Source organism: Thamnophis elegans, chromosome 3, assembly GCF_009769535.1.
Source record: "Thamnophis elegans isolate rThaEle1 chromosome 3, rThaEle1.pri, whole genome shotgun sequence".
NCBI lineage: Eukaryota > Metazoa > Chordata > Lepidosauria > Squamata > Colubridae > Thamnophis > Thamnophis elegans.
Window position 1 is genome coordinate 16,619,077 of NC_045543.1, and position 20,188 is coordinate 16,639,264.

General features: G+C 38.3%; 1 protein-coding gene and 1 non-coding gene across 3 annotated transcripts in view; both read right to left on the reverse strand.

Moving 5' to 3' along the window:
• Positions 1 to 2,680: 2,680 nt before the first annotated feature.
• The window catches only part of COG6 (component of oligomeric golgi complex 6), a 32,371-nt gene continuing 14,863 nt past the window's right edge, over positions 2,681 to 20,188 (reverse strand). The window contains exons 11-19 of one of the 2 annotated variants that reach the window (XM_032213389.1): positions 19,570 to 19,634; positions 19,175 to 19,266; positions 16,515 to 16,632; positions 14,934 to 15,065; positions 13,733 to 13,900; positions 10,568 to 10,675; positions 6,449 to 6,502; positions 5,380 to 5,459; positions 2,681 to 4,521 (exon numbers count right to left, since the gene is read on the reverse strand). In XM_032213389.1, coding sequence (XP_032069280.1) covers positions 4,374 to 4,521; positions 5,380 to 5,459; positions 6,449 to 6,502; positions 10,568 to 10,675; positions 13,733 to 13,900; positions 14,934 to 15,065; positions 16,515 to 16,632; positions 19,175 to 19,266; positions 19,570 to 19,634 — 965 coding nt within the window. In that variant the 3' untranslated portion in view covers positions 2,681 to 4,373. Of the gene's footprint in view, positions 4,522 to 5,379; positions 5,460 to 6,448; positions 9,498 to 10,567; positions 10,676 to 13,732; positions 13,901 to 14,933; positions 15,066 to 16,514; positions 16,633 to 19,174; positions 19,267 to 19,569; positions 19,635 to 20,188 lie in introns of those variants that run through there. The other variant, XR_004254985.1, reaches the window with a different exon arrangement.
• LOC116506900 lies at positions 11,113 to 11,192 on the reverse strand. The gene has a single exon (XR_004255106.1). It is a non-coding gene; the product is annotated as a small nucleolar RNA Me28S-Am2589 (small nucleolar RNA).

The following is a 20,188-nucleotide window of genomic DNA, read 5'->3' on the forward strand; positions in this document are numbered from 1 at the left end:
TGTTCAAATCTCACCGGCTCAGGGTTGACTCAGCTTTTCATCCTTCCGAGGTGGATAAAATGAGAACCCGGCTTGTTGCTGGGGGCAATATGCTGACTCTGTAAACCGCTTAGAGAGGACTGAAAGCCCTATGAAGCAGTATATAAGTCTAACTGCTATTGCTATTGCTAAAAGGGGGGATACCAAGTGTTTGCAAAGTAGCAGCATAAACTATATTCATCTACATATAACAGTAGCTCGGTAATAAAATGGATAAGCTATTTTCATTATTTATCTAGCAGACTATGGCTCTTTGTTACACGGCCTTCCAAGGGATTTTAGCATCCTTTAGCTTTGAAAGCTTTTTAAGAAAAATGTTTCTAACAGAGTCTCAGACTGGGTTGGGGCTTCGAAGAAATTGGGGTGGTAATGGTTCATGCCTTTTTTTAGAGCTGATCAGCTTTGCATAGGCAGAATAAAATTTTCCTCTAAGCTTTGCTCTTTATTTGGCCTGAGCTGAACTGTAGTGCTGCAAACTCAGAGAATACATACAATATGTAGATTAATGTTCAATAATTAAAAGTAAATGGCTGGGGGGAAAAAACCTGGAAATGAAAAATGTTTTACTTATGTTTTAACTGAAGGAGCTAAGTGATAATACAATTAAGCTGTGAAATAGAATATCAATGATGCAATGAAAGACTGATACATATATGAATTGAATACTTTAGAACTTTTTGGTTCTAAAATGGATAAGGATAACAATGAATTTATGTATACTTGATAGAGGATTGGTGATACAATGTATAACCTTAAGAATATATTATAAAGATATCTTGTTATTAAATAATTTTAATAAGGAAGTAATTAAAATTGGTATATATATATGAAGTGACTATTTAGAATTCCTTGTTGAAAAATGAAGGAATAACATCTTTGAATATATGATGTACAAGGACAATAATGAACATAAGCATACTCGATAGTTGATTGGTGGAATTATACATAATTGAACAGTGATATACAAATATAAATGCTTGGTAAATCTCTTTCATATCGGGATCTGTGATTATATAAAGGTATGTTGTTATTAAACAGACAATCAAGAATGTAAGGGAATTAGGTTTATTGAAAAAAATTAATTGTAATTGAATATACATTGTACAATAGTTATATTAGATGAAAAATCTGTGATTGTAAATGTAATTGAGAATATGGATGCAAAAACACTTGTAACCAAATGACATGCTGTATGTAATGGATGATATCATTTTTTAATATTTTTTTAATGTTTAAAAATAAAAAACAGATTGCAAAAAAATAATAATAATTAAAAGTAAGTGATAAGAGTTTCTTTATGCCCAACCCTAACTCCAATAATTCATTTTATTCAAGGGACTCTCATACATGTATCATTTTCAGGGATCATTGAAAATCTTTACCTCTTCCTATGTACAATCAACATGGCATTCTACATCAATAATATTCCCAGTTCAGGGGAAATTTGATTTTCCTGGGTTTAGTTTTTGGCATGGCAAAACAAATGATATATTATTTTAGTATAAAATATATATTGTTATTTCGTGTACTGTAGAAGTTAAAATGTTAGAATAGCCTTGAAAATTTTAGTTTCATTTTTACAAGTTTATGAACAGAAGTTTGCAAGTCTTTTACACATTTATAGCTTCTATTTCACATTCAAATTGGATTCCCTGGTATTACTGTGACACGATGCTAACCCAATCTTGTTACTTCCATGGAAATAATTGCTGCCTTATCCTACATTTGTTGATAGTATGTCCTGCATATAAGGGCTTCTCACAAGCAACCTGCGAAAAATAGCAGTCTTATTTGTATTTCATCAAGAAATGGCTTACCGTATTTTTCAGAGTATAAGACACATTTCCTCCCCACTAAAAGTGGGTGAAAATTTTGGTGCATCTTATAGACTGAATATAGGCCCGTTTCTAGGCTCACGAATCCTCCGTATTTTTCAGAGTATAAGACACATTTCCTCCCCACTAAAAGTGGGTGAAAATTTTGGTGCATCTTATAGACTGACTATAGGCCCGTTTCTAGGCTCACGAACCCTCCGCACGTCATGTTTTCACCATCCCTGCCCCCCAAAAGCACTCTGCAGGCCAAAAATGGGCATGTTTTTGGCAAAAATGGGACATGCGGTGGGTTCGGGAGCCCCAAAATCGGCCTGTTTTTGGCCTGCAAAGAGCTTCTGGGAGCTGGAGAGGGCGAAAAAGGGATGCACAGAGGCCAAAAACTTTTTTTTCTTGTTTTCTTCCTCTAAATCTAGGTGCATCTTAATAGTCCGGGGTGTCTTATAGTCCAAAGAATATGGTATTTCAAGTACTATTGAATATTCAATCTATTCTCTAAAGCACCTGAAAGCAGGACAAGAAGCAATGGATGGAAATTAATCAAGGACAGAAGCAACCTAGAACTAAGGAGAAATTTCCTGACCGTTAGAACAATTAATCAGTGGAATGAATATAGAAGCGATATAAGATTGATATATACAGGTATGATGACATAACAATGGTAATGTGATGATTGTAAGATATTATAGAGGGGAAAAAACTATTAAAAAATTTTAAAAAATGGAATGATTTGCCTCCAGAAGTTATGGATGCTCCAACACTGGGAGTTTTTAAGAAGAGATTGGACAACCATTTTTCTGAAATGGTACAAGGTTTTCTGCCTGAGCAGAGGATTGGACTACCTTCCAACTCTGTTATTCTGTTATACTTTCAATGTTATGAATAGGGAAGTGCAACTCTGAGTGTAAGTTTTGCATCTTATACCTTTTTCATCCTTATATTAACTTTTCTGCTTTTCTTTAGCACAATATCCACTGCTGCTTGCAAGCACTATGAAATGAAGCAGAAAATCACCCTAATGTGGATCAGATGAATCAGGAGTCCTTACATAACTAAATGCACTTTAGCAGATGGCACAGAATCCTTTAAAAGGGTATTTCAGTTGTTTAATTAAATTTAGAGCGACACCTAAAATTACTCTGTAAAATTCTTCACCACATCCCAAAATGATATTAAAGAACATTTACAGGATGAGAATTCTGGTGCTCTTTAACCAATTTTGCTGAGAAGAAGAATAATTCGGAAAACAGTCCACTTTTAATGCCAGAGAAGAGGAAGGTGAGTGGCATTAACCAAACCCAACCTTCTTATCACCCTTACTCTCCTGTGTTCAAAGGAGAGAATCCTGCATTGGAGAGAATCTGTTGTACTTGGAAATTTATCCCAGCATTTTCAAACTAGGCCGCACAGAATTGCACCAAGGATCTATAAGGAGGAGATCAGGCTTCCCAATCAGGCATTCAACAGAATAGAGTAGAATATAATTCTTTATTGGCCAAGTGTGATTGGACACACAAGCAATTTGTCTTCAGTGCATTATCTGTCATAAGCTCTTCAATTCTCCAATATTTTGGAGACCAATTGGCACATTGGAAGAACAAGCTATGAGCAAAGAAATTAGTGTTATGTGGGCTTACCCATTAATATTTACTTTACTTTTGCAAGTTAGCAAAAATATAGCTTTCCATCCTTTTTAAAAGCTTTAGGTGCACATTTTCAATCTTCTCTTCCGGCCTTCAGGAAAGAGCTTGAGACCTTTCTCTTCAGCTGAATCTTATTAGTTATTTTAATAGTATTAATGATTTTAAATTTTAAGTGTTTTTTTTAAATCTTCATTGCTAGCATATTGAATACTTGATTACAGAAAGGACACAACCTGTAGGATTTTTTAAAAATAAAATTTCTGAAAAGCTATCCTAATTCAGTGCCATTAAAAATGCAAAACTCATGGAATCCAGTCCTTCTTCCCCCAAAAATTATTCCTACCAGAGTTTGCTAAATTTTTGGTTTTTTTATTCACTAAATCAATAACAAATGATATTTTCCAAAAAATCTGGAAGTATTAGCACTGGGATTTTAATCAAATAAACTAAAGTGTGGTTTGTGCATAGGCTCAACATAATTTGTTAAAAACTCTTGAAGGAAAAATAGGGCAATACCAAAACTGGCTCAATCACCAAAATAAGAAAATGCTTTGGTTCCACCATTTATTTTATCATCATAATAAAGAGTAATCTGAATTATGACAAAGTTTCCCGAAGTTGTAATAAATTACTTTAAATGCCAGCGTGCAGCAAAGCTGCCGTCCAGCAACACAATTTAACACACACAGCCCAAAAAAGTCAGTGAGGTTTCAGCTAAGTTACATGTATAATTGCAACCCAAGCAACAGTCTTTTTCAAGAAAAAAACTCAAGTTGTCCTTGCCCGTTTCAAAGTTGCACAATGTCCGTTCTCATGTAATGCAGTCGGTGTATTAAAAGGCAGGTTTTGGGCGATAAAATTAGGAGAGAAGCGACTGAACCTGATGAGGAGATCTATATAATATAGTTTCTGGATCTTTATAAGCATTATCAGGATTCATCACAGCTGCATACAGTTCAGTGTAAGCTCGGCAGATCAATTCTGTGGACTGTTTTATTATCTGTTGTCTAAAACACAAGCAGAATTAGACATGTAAATATACAACTGATGATCACAGAATAAACATAGAAAGTGCCTTGATGAGCAAGATCTTTCTTTGCAGGAAGAAAAAATGAAGGCCACCCTAATAGCTCCCTGCCTCTACTCACTGCAAATGAATACAACCTCTTGTTCTTGCAAGCTTCTTGAAGAAGGCTCTTGGGCAGCAATGGCTGGATGGTCTGAGGCTCTTCACAATGCAAAGTTATGTGATTTCTGAGGCCAGTGTGTCCCCCCCAATTATTTGGCAGCAGTGCAAGAGTTGTGTCTTGGCCTCTGAAACAGCCACAAGGGATGGCTTGTGTCTTTCTTTTATGAATTTTTATACACCCATTCCTTTTAATGATAATGATGGAAATAAATTGCAGCAATCAGTTTAATCATTCTTCTGGGATTGCCCCCCCCTCCCACACACACACGTCCCTTTTCTATACTGGAACAGTATACAATTTGCAGCTAAACATGTGGATGCAGCCCCTTTATCCCTCAAACAACTGGTAAGATGTAAAATAGCTATGCAAGCAAATGCAAAAGATGGCTACAACCAATTTCCTGGCAAAAGTACGGCACCCATTGAATGAGATAAACAATCTGTTTCCAAAATGGTTTCCTGCTGCCTGCCTCACACAATAAAAACCAACTGTGAATCAGTAAGCTGTCATCCGCCAGTGCATCAGCCAGTCAAGGGCACTTGAAACATGCTTACCCCCCAAATCAGCCCCCTCATGTTTGAGCCTTTGACTGTGAGTCTTATGTAAGTCCCGTGCAAAGGAAAACAATGAATTCTGATTCTGTCTAAGAAAAGAAAAAAGAAATATTTTACTTACTTAACAGCTGTGCTCAGGAGAAAGTTTATCTGCGGCATTAACAGGCCATCAGGAGCAGACAAATAACGATCAAACTGGACCTGTCACGCAGAGAAGGGTAGATATTAGTCAATGTGTGGTCCTCAAAAGGCCCACGGCTCAGAAAGGAAAAATTAAAGCCAAACACTCTCCAAATGTATTCTAATGCTCCAGGGAAGGGAGAATCTGGATGCACAAAGAGACTGCTAACCCCCCAATATACTATACCTCAACCAAAACTAAGCTATAGCATGGAGATTTTTCACACTAGCCCAACACTTGCACTGGGCAGCAATCCTTTGTATGAGGAAAGGGAGTCAGTCCAGCCTATCTTGTTCTTTCTGCTCTCTTCACATTTGCCTCATTCTAGTCACTGCTCCTCACTACATGGGTTAATTTCCCCTCACAGAAAAAAACCCCTGTTCCTTAATTGTAATATCCTTTATAGTTTATAGATGTCAATTATTATTTTTTCCCAATTTGAATGATCAACAACTGTCAAACTTAAACATATTTTGAAGTGTCACAGTCCAGCTTTTGCCTTAGAATGCAATTTCTGAAGTCTCTCATATTATAAAACACTACCAAATGTACTATAGCAAAATATCTGAATCTGAATCTGAATCTGAATCAATGTCATGTCCTCCTTAACATCACAAGAAAATCTATTGTTCTGTAGTGGATTAACTAGAAGCAAGTAAAGAATTAAATTCTAAAATTCCTTTACATTACAGTGAAATATCAGACACTGATGGGTTTCCATTATTTATTAAACCCACAGACCAACAACCCCCCCCCCCCCAAAAAAAAAATATCCTGAATTGAACTTTAAGAACATTTGGCTTTCTTTTTGCTTTTTTTCCTTTGCCTTATTTCTAAAATTTTAGATCGAAAACATCTTGGAAAACAAAGGAGCCCTCTTATATCTAGAGGAGCATCTTATAAACAGTGATAACACAACGAAAAAGAAACTAAAACACCCAATCTCAAAACCCTATCTCAGTTTTCCCCTCTTCTCCTGTACAATACAGCTGAAAATGATTTATCTCACCATTGCAGCTTTTAATGACATAGAATCCATACTGGGTACATTAGCCAAGGGACCCTAATATTAAAGGAGAGGTAAATAAATGAATAATTACACAGAATCAGTGTTTTAATAAAATCAATCTAAAAACTATTTTGCAACAAGCCCTAAAACTGTAGCATACTATGGATATTTATGGAATCATGCAATGATTATAGCAACCGAATTTTGGAGAGGACAAGTGTCACAAATCTCTAGATCAAAATTTGAAGTTAGTAACTTACTTATCTGGTGAAAGGAAACCAAATTAAGAGTGCTAAACAGACAACGATTGACTTTATGGAGGACAACTGACATATAAGTCCACTGACTATTGATGTTTTTGTGGGTCTATTCATGAAGAATTGTCTCATGGAAAGGAAAGAAGAATATGATTTTTGTAAAGGTTCCTAAAGCAAAATAAAATGCGAATTGAGGAAACTTTAGGTAGAAAGAAAATACAATCTAAAAAGAGAGAGGAGAAAGATTATCATTCAGGCAATTTGTGAGAATTTAGAATGCAGGGCATGTGATTAAAATTCCAGATGATCAAAACTGGGAGATCAGGCAACTCTCCTAATCATCCAGTTTTAAGAAGGCCAGCGAAACACATTACTTACAGTAGCCTGGACCACTTTATAGCAATAAACTAGAATGTGAGTTATATAATTCTGTAGTATGACTTATTAAACAAACCAACAAAAGCAAAATTGAGTAAATCACAATCAAAAACCTCTTACCAGCTTATGAATTACAAAGTTACACTATTTTTCACAAAGTGGCTTGGTGTTCTAAAACTAAAATAATGTATTTCTTTATTCAAAAACTGCCAAGGATACCAGTTAACCCCTGCTTATCTTTTTGAATGGGAGGTTAAAAAAACCCAATATGAAAACTACAAAGTAAATTCCTGGTCATATGCGGGTTAATTGAATGGAGACAAATCTACCTAATACAAGTTAAAACTTTAAAACTCCACACGCCAAAATCCTATCTACTCTTTTTAAGATGCCACTGCAGCTGTATCTTTTTCAGGTAGATCAGGGCCTCATGACTGCCTTAAAAACATACTTGTTGACATCCCTTCGAGGTCTCCTAAAATCTTATGAATAATCTAGCTTCCTTCCAGCGTGTTTAAGATTGTGTCCATTTGGAGTTACTTTTTATTAAATAATTCTACCTGCAAGCCTTATTTAGTTTGGTTGAAGAACAGGTTTAAGAGTATGAAAATAGAAACCATATTACTCAAACTAATTTTGATAACATGAAATTGGGTCTTGTCTCTCACCAAAATTTCAAAAGTCTTAAGATATTTCTGTTCCAACAAGAACCTGGTTGGTTATTGATTCTTAAATTCTGAATTATATTTATTTCAATATATTAAACTTTGCCTCTGTGAAATCGTAATATCTCCTGTTTCTCATCCATGCTTATGCTAACGTAGAGGAAAATGCTCTAGTCTATCATATATTGTTCCTATAAAGGAGCAGACGATACCTCATTGATGGAGGAATTAAAGTAATGTTAAGAGAAAATAAATAACTCAGGAAAAGCATAAAAAACAAATGCAAGATAACCCTGTCTTAACCGTTTTTGTTTAGTGTTAAGAAGAGGGTGATGGAAATTCCTGGAGGCTTTCAAGATTCTGTCATTATGCCAATAAAGAAAAATAACATTCCTAAAATCTTTACCCTGTATGCTTTCCTCACCTGGCCTTCCTTGAAGGGCTGATCCTTGCAATGTAATCTGCTTGATTGCATTTGACTCATTATAAATAAAGTAGCCAGAAATAGATAGCCTTCCATTAGGCCATGCTTGCAATTATGATGAATTTGCTCCAACAAGCAAGGATTCTAAGCCGAATTGAAAGCAATGACTTCACTAGCTTACAAATGTAAACTTATTTGAGTATATTAGTGAAGGATGAGAGAAGAAAAGAAGTGAAAGAAACGAAGAGTGAAAGTAGAATTCTGCAGGAAGAGAAAGGACAAGCGTGTATGAAAATGGATTAGAAGATTGGAAGCCACCCAGAAGATGGGCAGCTATATTGTTTTAAATAAATAAACCAACAAATAAGGTAATTGTACCAAAGAATGAAAATTGATACAAGCAAAGTGGTTACAGAATGCTGTTTAGAACAGACACAAAAGTGTTATGCTACAGAGTGCTTTAGGTCCATGAGTGTGAATATAAAAAGAGTTTATTTTTATTTTATTGTAGAAAAAGCAACCGGCTTGAATTATGGAAAGTTTTGTGTGAGTGTGCAGCTGAAGGCTGGTTGTTAAACTTCCATGATTGAAATAAAGTATCTATGAACATAAATGGAATGTTTAGTGAATGGTTTAACATCAAGTAGGCCCTCAGTTAGGTATACAAAAAAATAGAGGACGTCCCTTTAATTGTTCAAGGTATTTATGGATAAACATATAAAGAATGCTTGTAGCAATAGAACAAATGTGTTTGTAGAGGCATGAATATACTGTACATGCACTTTTGCACACAATTACAGTGATAGCTGAGGACTCAAAATTATTTGTAAGAAACTTGGGGAAATGTTTATTATTAGAATGGAAAAATTGATAGAAATATTGTACTATATATCAATTTTAGCAGAAAGTTTGTAGACAGTATGTGCCAGATGTAAGGAATTAATGTTTATCAAAAGAAGCAGAAATTGGCTTTATATAAGAGCATGGGATTGCCATGAAGGAAAGGAGAAATCCATACAAATTATAGTTTGGTGGCATTGGTGAGCATATTACTATGTGTATGAATATGCTTCAAACAAGAATAGTTGGCAGCTATAAAAAAAATATGGAGATAATGAATTGTGTTGGTATAAATCAAATTTAGTTCTATTTTTTCTTCTTACCTCATGCCTTTAATTTCTTTGACTTACTATTTCTTACTCTCTTTCTGGGGTTTGCTTGCCATGAAAGGAAACAGTATGATGGGTTTTGCATGTTATGTAATTATAACCATGCACATAACAACTCCTTTTTGAAACTAAGGCTTTCAGAAAGAATTATCCTTCCTGCTAACGAAAAAGAAACCAGAATTCTGAAGTATCTATTTAGATCCCAACTAAATATAGTAGATTTACATTTGCAGTTCAGGGTATCTGACTGAATGGAAATATTGACTGAACAGCTATAGGAGTTTCCAAGTAACACAAATATGCAATCAAAAATAAGCAATCCAGTAACACTTACACAGTATTTGTACGTCATAATTGTCTATTAAATAGCTAAGAAACAGAGCCATTTGCTGTATACTCCCATTGGCGCCTTCCAGGAATAGGAAGACTGGTGTATCTTCCACCTATGCTTATAAACCATTCCTAATGGTCAAACATGTTACTCAAATGTAGGATGATGGGGATGGTAGCAGGTTTCTTAACCATGAATATATTTTGTAGTCTAAAGATATTCACATGAAAAGCTTAAATGTTAGGCAAAACACATGAAAAGAGATTTGTCAGAAATGAGCAATATACTCAGATTGAACAGCCAAGAAGCAGATGTAGAAAGAGATAAAGATCTTAGTGAGGAATATGGGAGACAAGTCAAAAAGAAAAAAAGCACAGCAGTTAAAAGTATTGAAGCAGGCAAGAGATGATGGATAGATGATTTTTCATTTTTTGGTATTGTTTTGATTTGCTTCTCTTTTCCTCTCTTTTTTCTTTCATTTTTTTGTAGATAGGTGACATGATTAGAAGTTAGATAGGATAGAAAGAAAATGGTTTTAACAAAGGATGATACGATTAAAAGTTAAAATAAGAGATAGAAAGAGAAAAGAGCAATATTAGTGTATACACTTTTATAGAAGAGCAATAATTAGAGAAAATATGTAATAATTGAATAGTGACTGATTGCAAATTTATATAAATATGTATTACTATTAGAAACATATAAGTTGGTTGAAAGTTATAACTATAACTAATGCTATTAGTTTTATTTGTATTAGAATATATGACACCCAGGTGCCACACTGTTCACGCAATGATGTTTGTAAAATAAATAAATAAAACACACACATACGCATACACACACACACACACAGATATGAGTATTGATATTGATAGTTTCCAAAATTATTGCTCACCTGTTCTGTCTTGTGTTGCTGTACCATGTTATAAATATAACTTAGACCCACTCTAGTTAATATGTAAGACGCTTGTTCATTTATAAGGGTATCCAAATGTGCTTCAATCTAAAATAAAGAAAGTGAATTTTTCACATTGCAAAATATTTACAATTATCATATGTAATTTATTAATTTAAAAAAAAGATAATGAGTTTGTGTAAGTTACATGCCATGAGTCTATGGATATATAAATTTAATCTCCCAGCTAGAGTTTATGGTGTTTTGAATTGTACTATTTTTTCTCTCAATCATTCTACCTGTATTGCAATTACATTTTGCACAAGCTGACTAGTCAAAAACTTAATTCCATAGTGTAAAGTTTTTTGGGGCCTGTGTTTGGAGATGAAGCAAACATCAATGAAGAATGCACATTTTTTAATTTAAAAAATGCAACAATGTTGTTAAATTAATTGCCAAAGAAGAAATAAGAGGAATACATAAATGATAAATGGTATAATGGACATAATTTTTATCAAAACCCATGCATGTCCGGTTTATAACATAAATGTAAGATTGTAAATGTTTGCTATTCTCCAAAATGGATGGGAAGTATGTTTCAGATTCAGTATATCATCATATACTGATATTCAGTAGATATTCATCATATCTATTATTTTTAATACCACAACAGGCTCTGTTCGGATAGTATCTTAGTTTAGTTAGCTGAATTGTTAGCTGAATCTATTGTCTACATAGGTATCTTCCTATCTTGGCATTTTGACTGACCTTGGAAACAACAATTAAAGTTAGGGAAGGGTAAACTCTTCTGTGCATCAAACAGCTGTTTTGAAATAACCAAAGCCCAGACTGAAATATGTATATTTCAGACAATATATAGGACAAAATGTGGGTCTTTTTTCTGGGTAAAAACTGAAATAGTTACTTTGGTGGGGGAGAGGGAGTGAGAGCAAGACAAAGGCAAGCCCCAATGTTTCCTTGCTGACATCATCAGGGGAGGGAGATCAAAATGGTATTGGGAAGATTGGGGTGTACCTCGGTTCACCCACGTAACACCTATTCTCCGCGAGCTGCACTGGCTGCCTATTGGTCTCCGGATACGCTTCAAGGCGCTAGTCGTCACTTATAAAGCCCTTCATGGTATTGGACCTGGGTACTTGAGAGACTGCCTGCTGCCAATTACCTCCACTAGACCGATCAGATCCCACAGATTAGGCCTCCTCCGAATTCCATCCACCAGCCAGTGTCGACTGGCGACTACTCGGAGGAGAGCCTTCTCTGTGGCTGCTCCGACCCTCTGGAATGAACTCCCCGTGGAGATTCGAACCCTCACCACCCTCCAGGCCTTCCGCAAGGCCCTTAAAAGCTGGCTGTTCCGACAGGCCTGGGGCTAAAGAGCTGTTGCCCCCGTCTCGAATGGTATGACTGTTGTATGTTTTTAAATTATGCATTGTTATGCTTTGTTTTTTAAAAAATTTTGTCTGTATTCCCCTTCCTTGGTTGAGTTGTGAGCCGCCCTGAGTCCCCTTCGGGGGAAAAGGGCGGCATATAAATGTAATAAACTGAAACTGAAACTGAAAGAGGCTGGTGGGATTTTCTGTGCCCAGGTATCATTAGGAGCTGAGAGGAGACAGAGAAGGTGTAAAATACAGAGATAACCACCATTACATAAATATCAGCTTAGCACTTTAAGAGACCATGGGGTTAAGAAAAAAACCCACAAGACTGCCCCCTAGATTCTTTTTAATATAAGAAGGGAGATAATCCTTGTCAGACTTTTAACAGAATGTTATTGTACCTTATTGTAAAGAATCAGGAAGATGACTTTAAGAAAAATAGGCAAAAAATGTTATATACAGTAATAGGCAAGAACTGTTATATAAGCAAAAACAGTAGGAATATTCTTTAAGTCCCAGGAAACAAGATGGAAGTATCTCAGGCAGAACTTCTTCCTGATTCATTGGGCTATATAACAGGGTGAATAAAGCATAAAAATAATTGTATTTTAAAGATTCTGTTACTATATTTTATCTCAATAAAGTACAGCCTTACTCTCCCTTTTTGGAGTCTGATCTATCCCAAGGGCTGACACCTTAAAAGTAAAGCAAGGTGCCAATTGCTCATGTAAAGTTTGCTCTCTGATGTTGCCTACTCAAAGGTTGGGCAAGTGGGAATAGCAATAGCAATATAGCAGTTAGACTTATATACCGCTTCATAGGGCTTTCAGCCCTCTCTAAGCAGTTTACAGAGTCAGCATATTGCCCCCAACAACAATCCGGGTCCTCATTTTACCCACCTCGGAAGGATGGAAGGCTGAGTCAACCCTGAGCCGGTGAGATTTGAACAGCCGAACTGCAGAACTGCAGTCAGCTGAAGTAGCCTGCAGTGCTGCATTTAACCACTGCGCCACCTCGGCACTGCGAAGTCTGGAATGCAGGAGACTGAAGATAAATCACTTGGAAGAAGGGGGAAAAGAGTGGAAGATGTGCCCTAATCTTGTACTACTAACTGTGAAATAACACCAGGATCCTTCTAGGTTTCCTTTCACCCAAAACCAAATCTTCACTGCGTGTTTGTCAACAAAACATTTAATCAGAACTTTTAGGACATAGCGGTTCATTTGGTTTAATCATGACTAAAACGAAGGAAGAAACCGTGGCATTGCAAGCTAAAAAGTTGTTTGCATCTCGGCTTAATAGGCTGCTACAAATGTGATTTAGTAAAGTTAATATGTAGGATAGACATAACCAGATAAACTTTTTCATTCAATCATCTATTGCCAAACACAGTTCAATGATATCTGGTCCTCCCACCCATCTCACAGCTGGATCTAGAAAAATCTAGGAATTTCATCTAATTATAATATAATATAAAAAGTTTAAAAATCAAGAACCATCTAGTAAATTATCCACTGGATAGCAACTGCAATTTTTTAAAAAAAGCAGCTTGCAAATATAGCTCATAAAATTTACGTTTCACTGCTTTGCTGCATCGGGGTTCTTAACCCCCATTAATGATTTTTTTTTTGTGGCTGCATGCACCAGAGTGTTTACTTTAAATATAAAGCTGTGAGGATACACACATTTAAGAAGATTGTGTTGTATTTATTCCCTGTTAATGGTTAATGGCAAAGAAAACATCAGAAGATTGACTTTGGACATTTACCTGATATTGTAACATTTCTAGCCTTTTATCTGTGAATTCAAACAGAGCCAGCATTGTCTTCATCATATGAAGTGAATTCACCATGAAGGTTGCCATGTCAGCAGACCCCAAGTTACTGGCAGACATAGTACACATCTGCAACAGAGGATCCAGCACACAAGACAGGACCTAGAAGAAAGCAGGAAGAGCAATATACTGATTCAGAGCAACCCTTGGGTATTTTCCCATTCTATTACTCCCCAAAAGAAGGAAGCTAATGCTGGGGGGATGGGGGGGGGGTTGCCGACCTTTGAACACAATTTCAGATCTTATAAATAAGCACTTCCAGCCATTTGCTCTTCTAATTTCCACATTTCAATCCAGTGTGTTTGCCAGCCGCTTATGCAACCACTTCTACATTTACTCATGCTTTATTTGTTAATGTCAGAAAAGGATGTTGCATAGGAAGGTTGCGTAGGCATAGCCAGTCCGAAGCAGAAGTGATAAAAACATAGATAGCGGATGATGCTTGTTGGTGAGGCTTGCAGTGTCCAAGCTATTCGGGGGGGGGGGGGGAGCTTGAGGCACGGTTCAAGTTGCAAGAATGCAGTTTTAAGGTAAATGTTCAAAACAACCGCGTACTCATTCAGCACAGAGACAACACAGGCTGCTGGCCAAAGTTGGGTATCCTTTCCCCCATTGGAAAACTCAACAAACATCGACCAAGTTTGCCTTTTTTAAGACAGTGGGCTTTCCCCACTCGGAATGGGGTCAGTACGCTTCTTCCAAAATTTGAATAGCGGATCATCGTATGTCTGACCTAATCTTATCATTTCTTGTTTTGAGGTGTTAAAAAAAAATCACCATGGCCATTAAGTGAATCTTAAGGTTGTTGAGCGAATACTAACAATACTATTGTTTGCTATGAGGTGTTTTGGCCAAAAAATAGAAATGCCAATTTTTGGCCAAAAAAATCTATTAAATCACAGTGCTGATGATAGCGGGATGCTGCAAACATCTGTAAGTGTAGGCCAGTGATCAAGCACTCAAAATGGCGTCCTGTTTTGGCTCCCAGCTAAGTGCAGGGCCGAAAATGGGAGGTACCCACCCAGACACATGACAACCTGGCCATGCCCACCAAGCCACGCCCATGTAGTAAATTTTTTTGACTCCAACCACTGATTACGTTCATGCACATAAGATGAAATGAACATTACTTTACTTGTCCAAAGTCTGTTTGACGAGTATCCAAAGGAATAACACAAGAGTCATGGGATGATAGTACTTCACGCAGAAGAGCAAGTGTTTGATTCAGTGTATGACTTGGACCAAGGTCTGCAGGTGGCAGTTCAACCTACAAAAGGAAGCAGAATATCTGAGTTCAGAAGATGTGTTTACATTGAAGCCTAGGTCCACAGAGGAACAGAATAGCAATCAAAAACTCCGCAAATGAATCTATTATGGTTTATTAGAACAATGTTCTGCAGTCTGGTGTCATTTAAAAGATTTGGGCTTCAACTCTAATAATTTCCAGCTAATGTCAGTTTGGGAAGACAATGGAGTATACAACATGAAAATGGTTACACAAAGTTGTCTATTTACAATTTTTGTAATCTACTCCAATCCAAAGACTCCTGTCATCACCTAGACCAGTGGTAGTCAACCTGGTCCCTACCGCCCACTAGTGGGTGTTCCAGCTTTCATGGTGGGTGGTAGGGGTTTGCTGTAACTCTGCTTTATAAATTTTATAAAGTAAAGTTACTTCTCCACTTCATAAATCACCATTACTGTGGAACCGGTGGGCGGTTAGAAAATTTTAATACTACCAGAGATACAAAAGTGGGCGGTAGGTATAAAAAGGTTGACTACCTCTGACCTAGACAAGCAAATATGAAATCTTTAAGCAAACATGAAATCTAGGAGGTTCCAGATTGGGGGAAAGAAATTACAACTTTGAATATGTCAGCAACAATCCTTCAAACTCCCGCCTACTTTGAAAGAAAAGAAAGTGGAAAAAAGGAAGTCATGTTGCCATGCCCTTCATGGTATTGGACCTGGGTACTTGAGAGACCACCTGCTGCCAATCACCTCCAAAAGACCGATCAGATCCCACAGATTAGGCCTCCTCTGAATTCCATCCGCCGGCCAATGCCGACTGGCGACTACCCGGAGGAGAGCCTTCTCTGTGGCTGCTCCGACCCTCTGGAACGAACTCCCCGTGGAAATTCGAACCCTCATCACCCTCCAGGCCTTCCGCAAAGCCCTTAAAACCTGGCTATTCCGGCAGGCCTGGGGCTAAAGAGCTTCTGCCCCCCCTTCTCGAATGGTATGGTTGTTGTGTGTTTTAAATTGTGTATTGTTTGTTTGTCTTTTTTATCCCGTTTTACCTCCTTTCCCTTGACTGAGTTGTGAGCTGCCCTGAGTCCCCTTCGGGGAAAAGGGCGGCATATAAATGAAATAAATCCTAATCCTAATCCTAATGACAGTCAATCAGGTTCTGCATGTCTTCAAACAGCCCACTCCAAGATGCCCTTGCTATGGGTGCCACCTCTGTAAAAATGGTAGCTAGAGTGTAGAAGCGAATTGGAAAACAGATAGATAAAACTTGTGACTGACAAGCGTGCTGATTGACACAAGAAGCGGAGGTATGTAATGCATAATACACGAGTTTGGGCTAAAACACAGATCAGGTTTCCCAAATTATTGAGCAAAGGATTTGTTGGTGACTAAGACTTAAGTTAGCCATTTGTAGCCCTATATATTTAGCAGAAGGATATGTATGTAAACTGTTTTTCAAACAGACCTTATCCAGCAGTTTACTCGCATGGAGACTCAAACTATTGAAGAATATCTTTTTGCTCAAAAGGTGCATCTCTTCTATCGTAGTTAACAGCATGGCTGCACTGTTTCCTATAATATTACTGAAATCGAAAATAAAAAGTATGTGTGTGAGACAGGAAATAAGAGATTTTATTTGATTCGGGAATTAACAGTGGGTGTTGCCAACCTGACGTCACTCATGCACACTATTCCATTTAGGAAGAGGCTTTTTTAAAAAGGCCATTTATATTTTAAAAATGTCATGCTTTGCAATAAAGAAAAGTTGTCTCCCCCCTCAGTTCTTCCTTTCGATGTTTCTCAAGAGCCAGAAGGAAGTTCACCCTGGGAAACTACCTTGTCATCATGAAGCAAGACCATGACTGAAGCTGGGAGAAAGTTGCCAGGGCAAAAAAACACAAACTAAAGCAAACTCTGCTCATCTTTGAACAGATTTAAAGGATACTGAGACAAATGACCACCCCCTCAGAAATTCATTAGGTCAAAAATAAAGTTCCTTTTCTCCTCAGAAAAAAGAAAAGTGGGATATAATCAGGGTAGAATTTCATTTCTGAACCAAGAGAGACTTTTTCTTTTAGTATTTTCCTCCAAGTGCGTGGTCTGCTTCCCCCCAACCCCCCACCCCACTGGATCAACCAAGTGTGGATCAAGTGTAGATCCATTGGTTGCGACAGAAATTGACCAAATTGACAGAAATTAACCAGTTGACTAGAAATTGTCACCCAAGCCTTATATAATAGGATGAGACAGAATGACTGGCCCAAAGTCACCCAGCTGGTTTTCATTGCCTAAGACAGGACTTGAATTCACAGTCCCGGGGTTTCTAGCCTGGTGCTTTAATCACTAAGTCAAACAGCTCTCTAAAACTCCATCCTAAAAGTCCGTCTTGTTCAGTGATGCAGGAATACATTTTACACCATTTGCCAAATTTATCAGTTGAGGCCTAAGGGCTCCCCACCATTCTCCTCTTAGAGGCCTCTCCTAGATGGCCATGGAGAAGCTATCTTTTCCCAAATCACATAGACCTATCTCCAGTTCAGTGGTGGATTCTAAATTTTTTTACTATGGGTTCTGTGGGCGTGGCCAGGGGGCATGTGACTGAGTGGGTGTGGCCAATCACTTATGCACACTCAGTCACATGACACTCCCCCACCAAGCCACGTCCACCAAAACGGTGGAAAAAAATTTTGGGATTCCGATGGAGAGAGGAGGAGGGGGAAGAGAGGTGAAAAACTCCCAAAAATAGACCACCAGTGGATTTAAGGTGTGGAAAAGCTGTAAGTTTCCTAGAAGGAATCAAAGCATTCAATTTTGCAGCCCGGAGGCCACATACGTAATTATAAATCTGGTGGGCAAGTAGGGGGGGGGGGGGGCAGAGAACAACGGGAAGGGTAGGAGACAGGAAATAATGCAATAATGCAATAATGGACTGTGCAAGCAGGGAGGGAGGGAGGGAAAAAAGTTCACCCAATCCTGACTCAGGACAAGGGGGGGGGGGAGGAACCGGCTGTAACCCCCCAAACACCCCCAGGCGCGATGGGGGCTGTGGGAAATCGCAGAGCCTGGATTGCACGTGTGTGCTTGTGCCCTACATTCACAATAGTGTGGCCCAAAGGACCATAGAAAGACAATTCTGGATTGTATCAACAGATCCTGCACCAATCCTAACAACCCTGAAGTACTAAATGTTGTTTGTTTGTTACATTTATTTTATGTCTTTCCTCCAGAATTCAAGGTGGCCTCCTCTATGCCCCAGCCAATTCAACCACCGCCTCTCCTTTTCAGGCAGGTACCTCTTCCTCTTACAAGTTCGACTTGGCTGGGTTGAGCTCTTGCTCGCTTTAGCCACTGTTCATTGTCTCCGCCGCCAGCCTGAAATTCCGCTCACCTCGCCTCCCCGCAGTGCGTCTAGACTGAGGGGTCACAAACAGGAAGGCGTAGTGAGGCAAGGGAGGGGGAAAGCAGAGGGGCTTGCACTCTGGCTACCACCAGCTGCCCTCAGCAGCATGCAGAGGGTTCTGACGCCCCCACCCTAATCCGGGTTCCTCCTATTGCATTCCATTTTCCTGCCTTTGGGTGGAGGGAAGCGGGCCCTGCACGACATCCTGGCTCTATGCTCCACCGCCTGCTTGACTGGGCGCCTCTCATTGCCACTGCTCAAATTACCCATTGCAGGAATTTGATGAAGCTGTGTGGTCCTCTGCTCCACCCAAAAGCACAAAAACGGAAGGCAGGGCGAGTGTCTAAGCGGGCCAGTTCAGGGGTGTGGTGAGCCAGCTGTCACTATTTGTTCAGCGACCCCTGCCCAATAACCACTACTGGTTCACCCGAACCAATCCAAACCAGGAGCAACTAACTCTGCTCCAATTCAATGGGAGATGGAAGTATATGACAACAGTGAGGTATGTAATGGGATTATCCATTGAGGTTCCATAAAGTTCAATATTGTCACTGATACTGTTTAAATATGATCAGAAACTGCCAAGTGCTGATGGCATCAAGCTATGTAACAACATTTCTCAATGCCACATATTACATTGCAGTATAGGGCACTGTGTTATACTACAATGGAACCCTTGAACACAACCAGTTCTTCCCAAAACAATCTTTTAAAAGTTTGCTTACCTAATGGTGTGATGATAAAATTTGAGAAGATTAGAAATTTTATACAGAAGGACTGCACCAGGTTCAGCTATAATCACCTGTTCAATTCGAACCTAAAGAAACATTTTAAGAACATACTGTTGAAATACACACTTCCTCTTCAAGAAAAAATAATGTACAATTTTAAAATTACAGTATTCTTTTTAAATACTGCACGTTCATTATTCAATTTTGTTTCACATAATAATAAAAGATGCATTCTCCTTGGGAAATAAGCAATCAGTAAAATTCCTTTTTATGCAAGTAAATATGCTATTATTTGTAAACTGCTTTTTTCTTCTTTGCTTCTTAACATACGGGGCCAATGCAGTTTTAATACCAAGGGCTTTCATAAAAACATTTATGAAACATTTCACCTTGAGTGGCCGGCAAACCCCTTCTGTGATGTGCCCAACTATTTCTTGCATATTTTCTTCCACTCCTGAAAATAAAAGCAGTGCACATTAAAAATAGGAATGTTAATCCCTGTCATTTAGAAAAAAGAAATGCAGCCACTGTCTTGCCCCCAAAACAGTGCTTCTCCTAAAGTGGTAAAGATTCCACATTCTTCCAGCAGCACATAGCTTCACCCCATATGTAATCTTTAGGACAAAAAACCCCAGATGAATAGAATAGAATAGAATATACTTTATTTGTATGCCGCCCTTTTCCCTGAGGGGACTCAGGGCGGCTCACAATTCAGGGGGAGGGAAGGACAAGACAAGTACACACATGAAGACAATACATCGTTAAAAAGCACAACAGTCATACTATTCGGGTGGGGTTGAAGTCTTTAGCCCCAGGCCTGTCGGGATAGCCAGGTTTTAAGGGCTATGCGGAAGGTCTGGAGGGTGGTGAGGGTACGAATCTTCATGGGGAGTTCGTTCCAGAGGGTCGGAGCAGCCACCGAGAAGGCTCTCCTCTGAGTAGTTGCCAGTCGACATTGACCAGCTGATGGAATTCGGAGGAGGCCTAATCTATGGGATCTTATTGGCC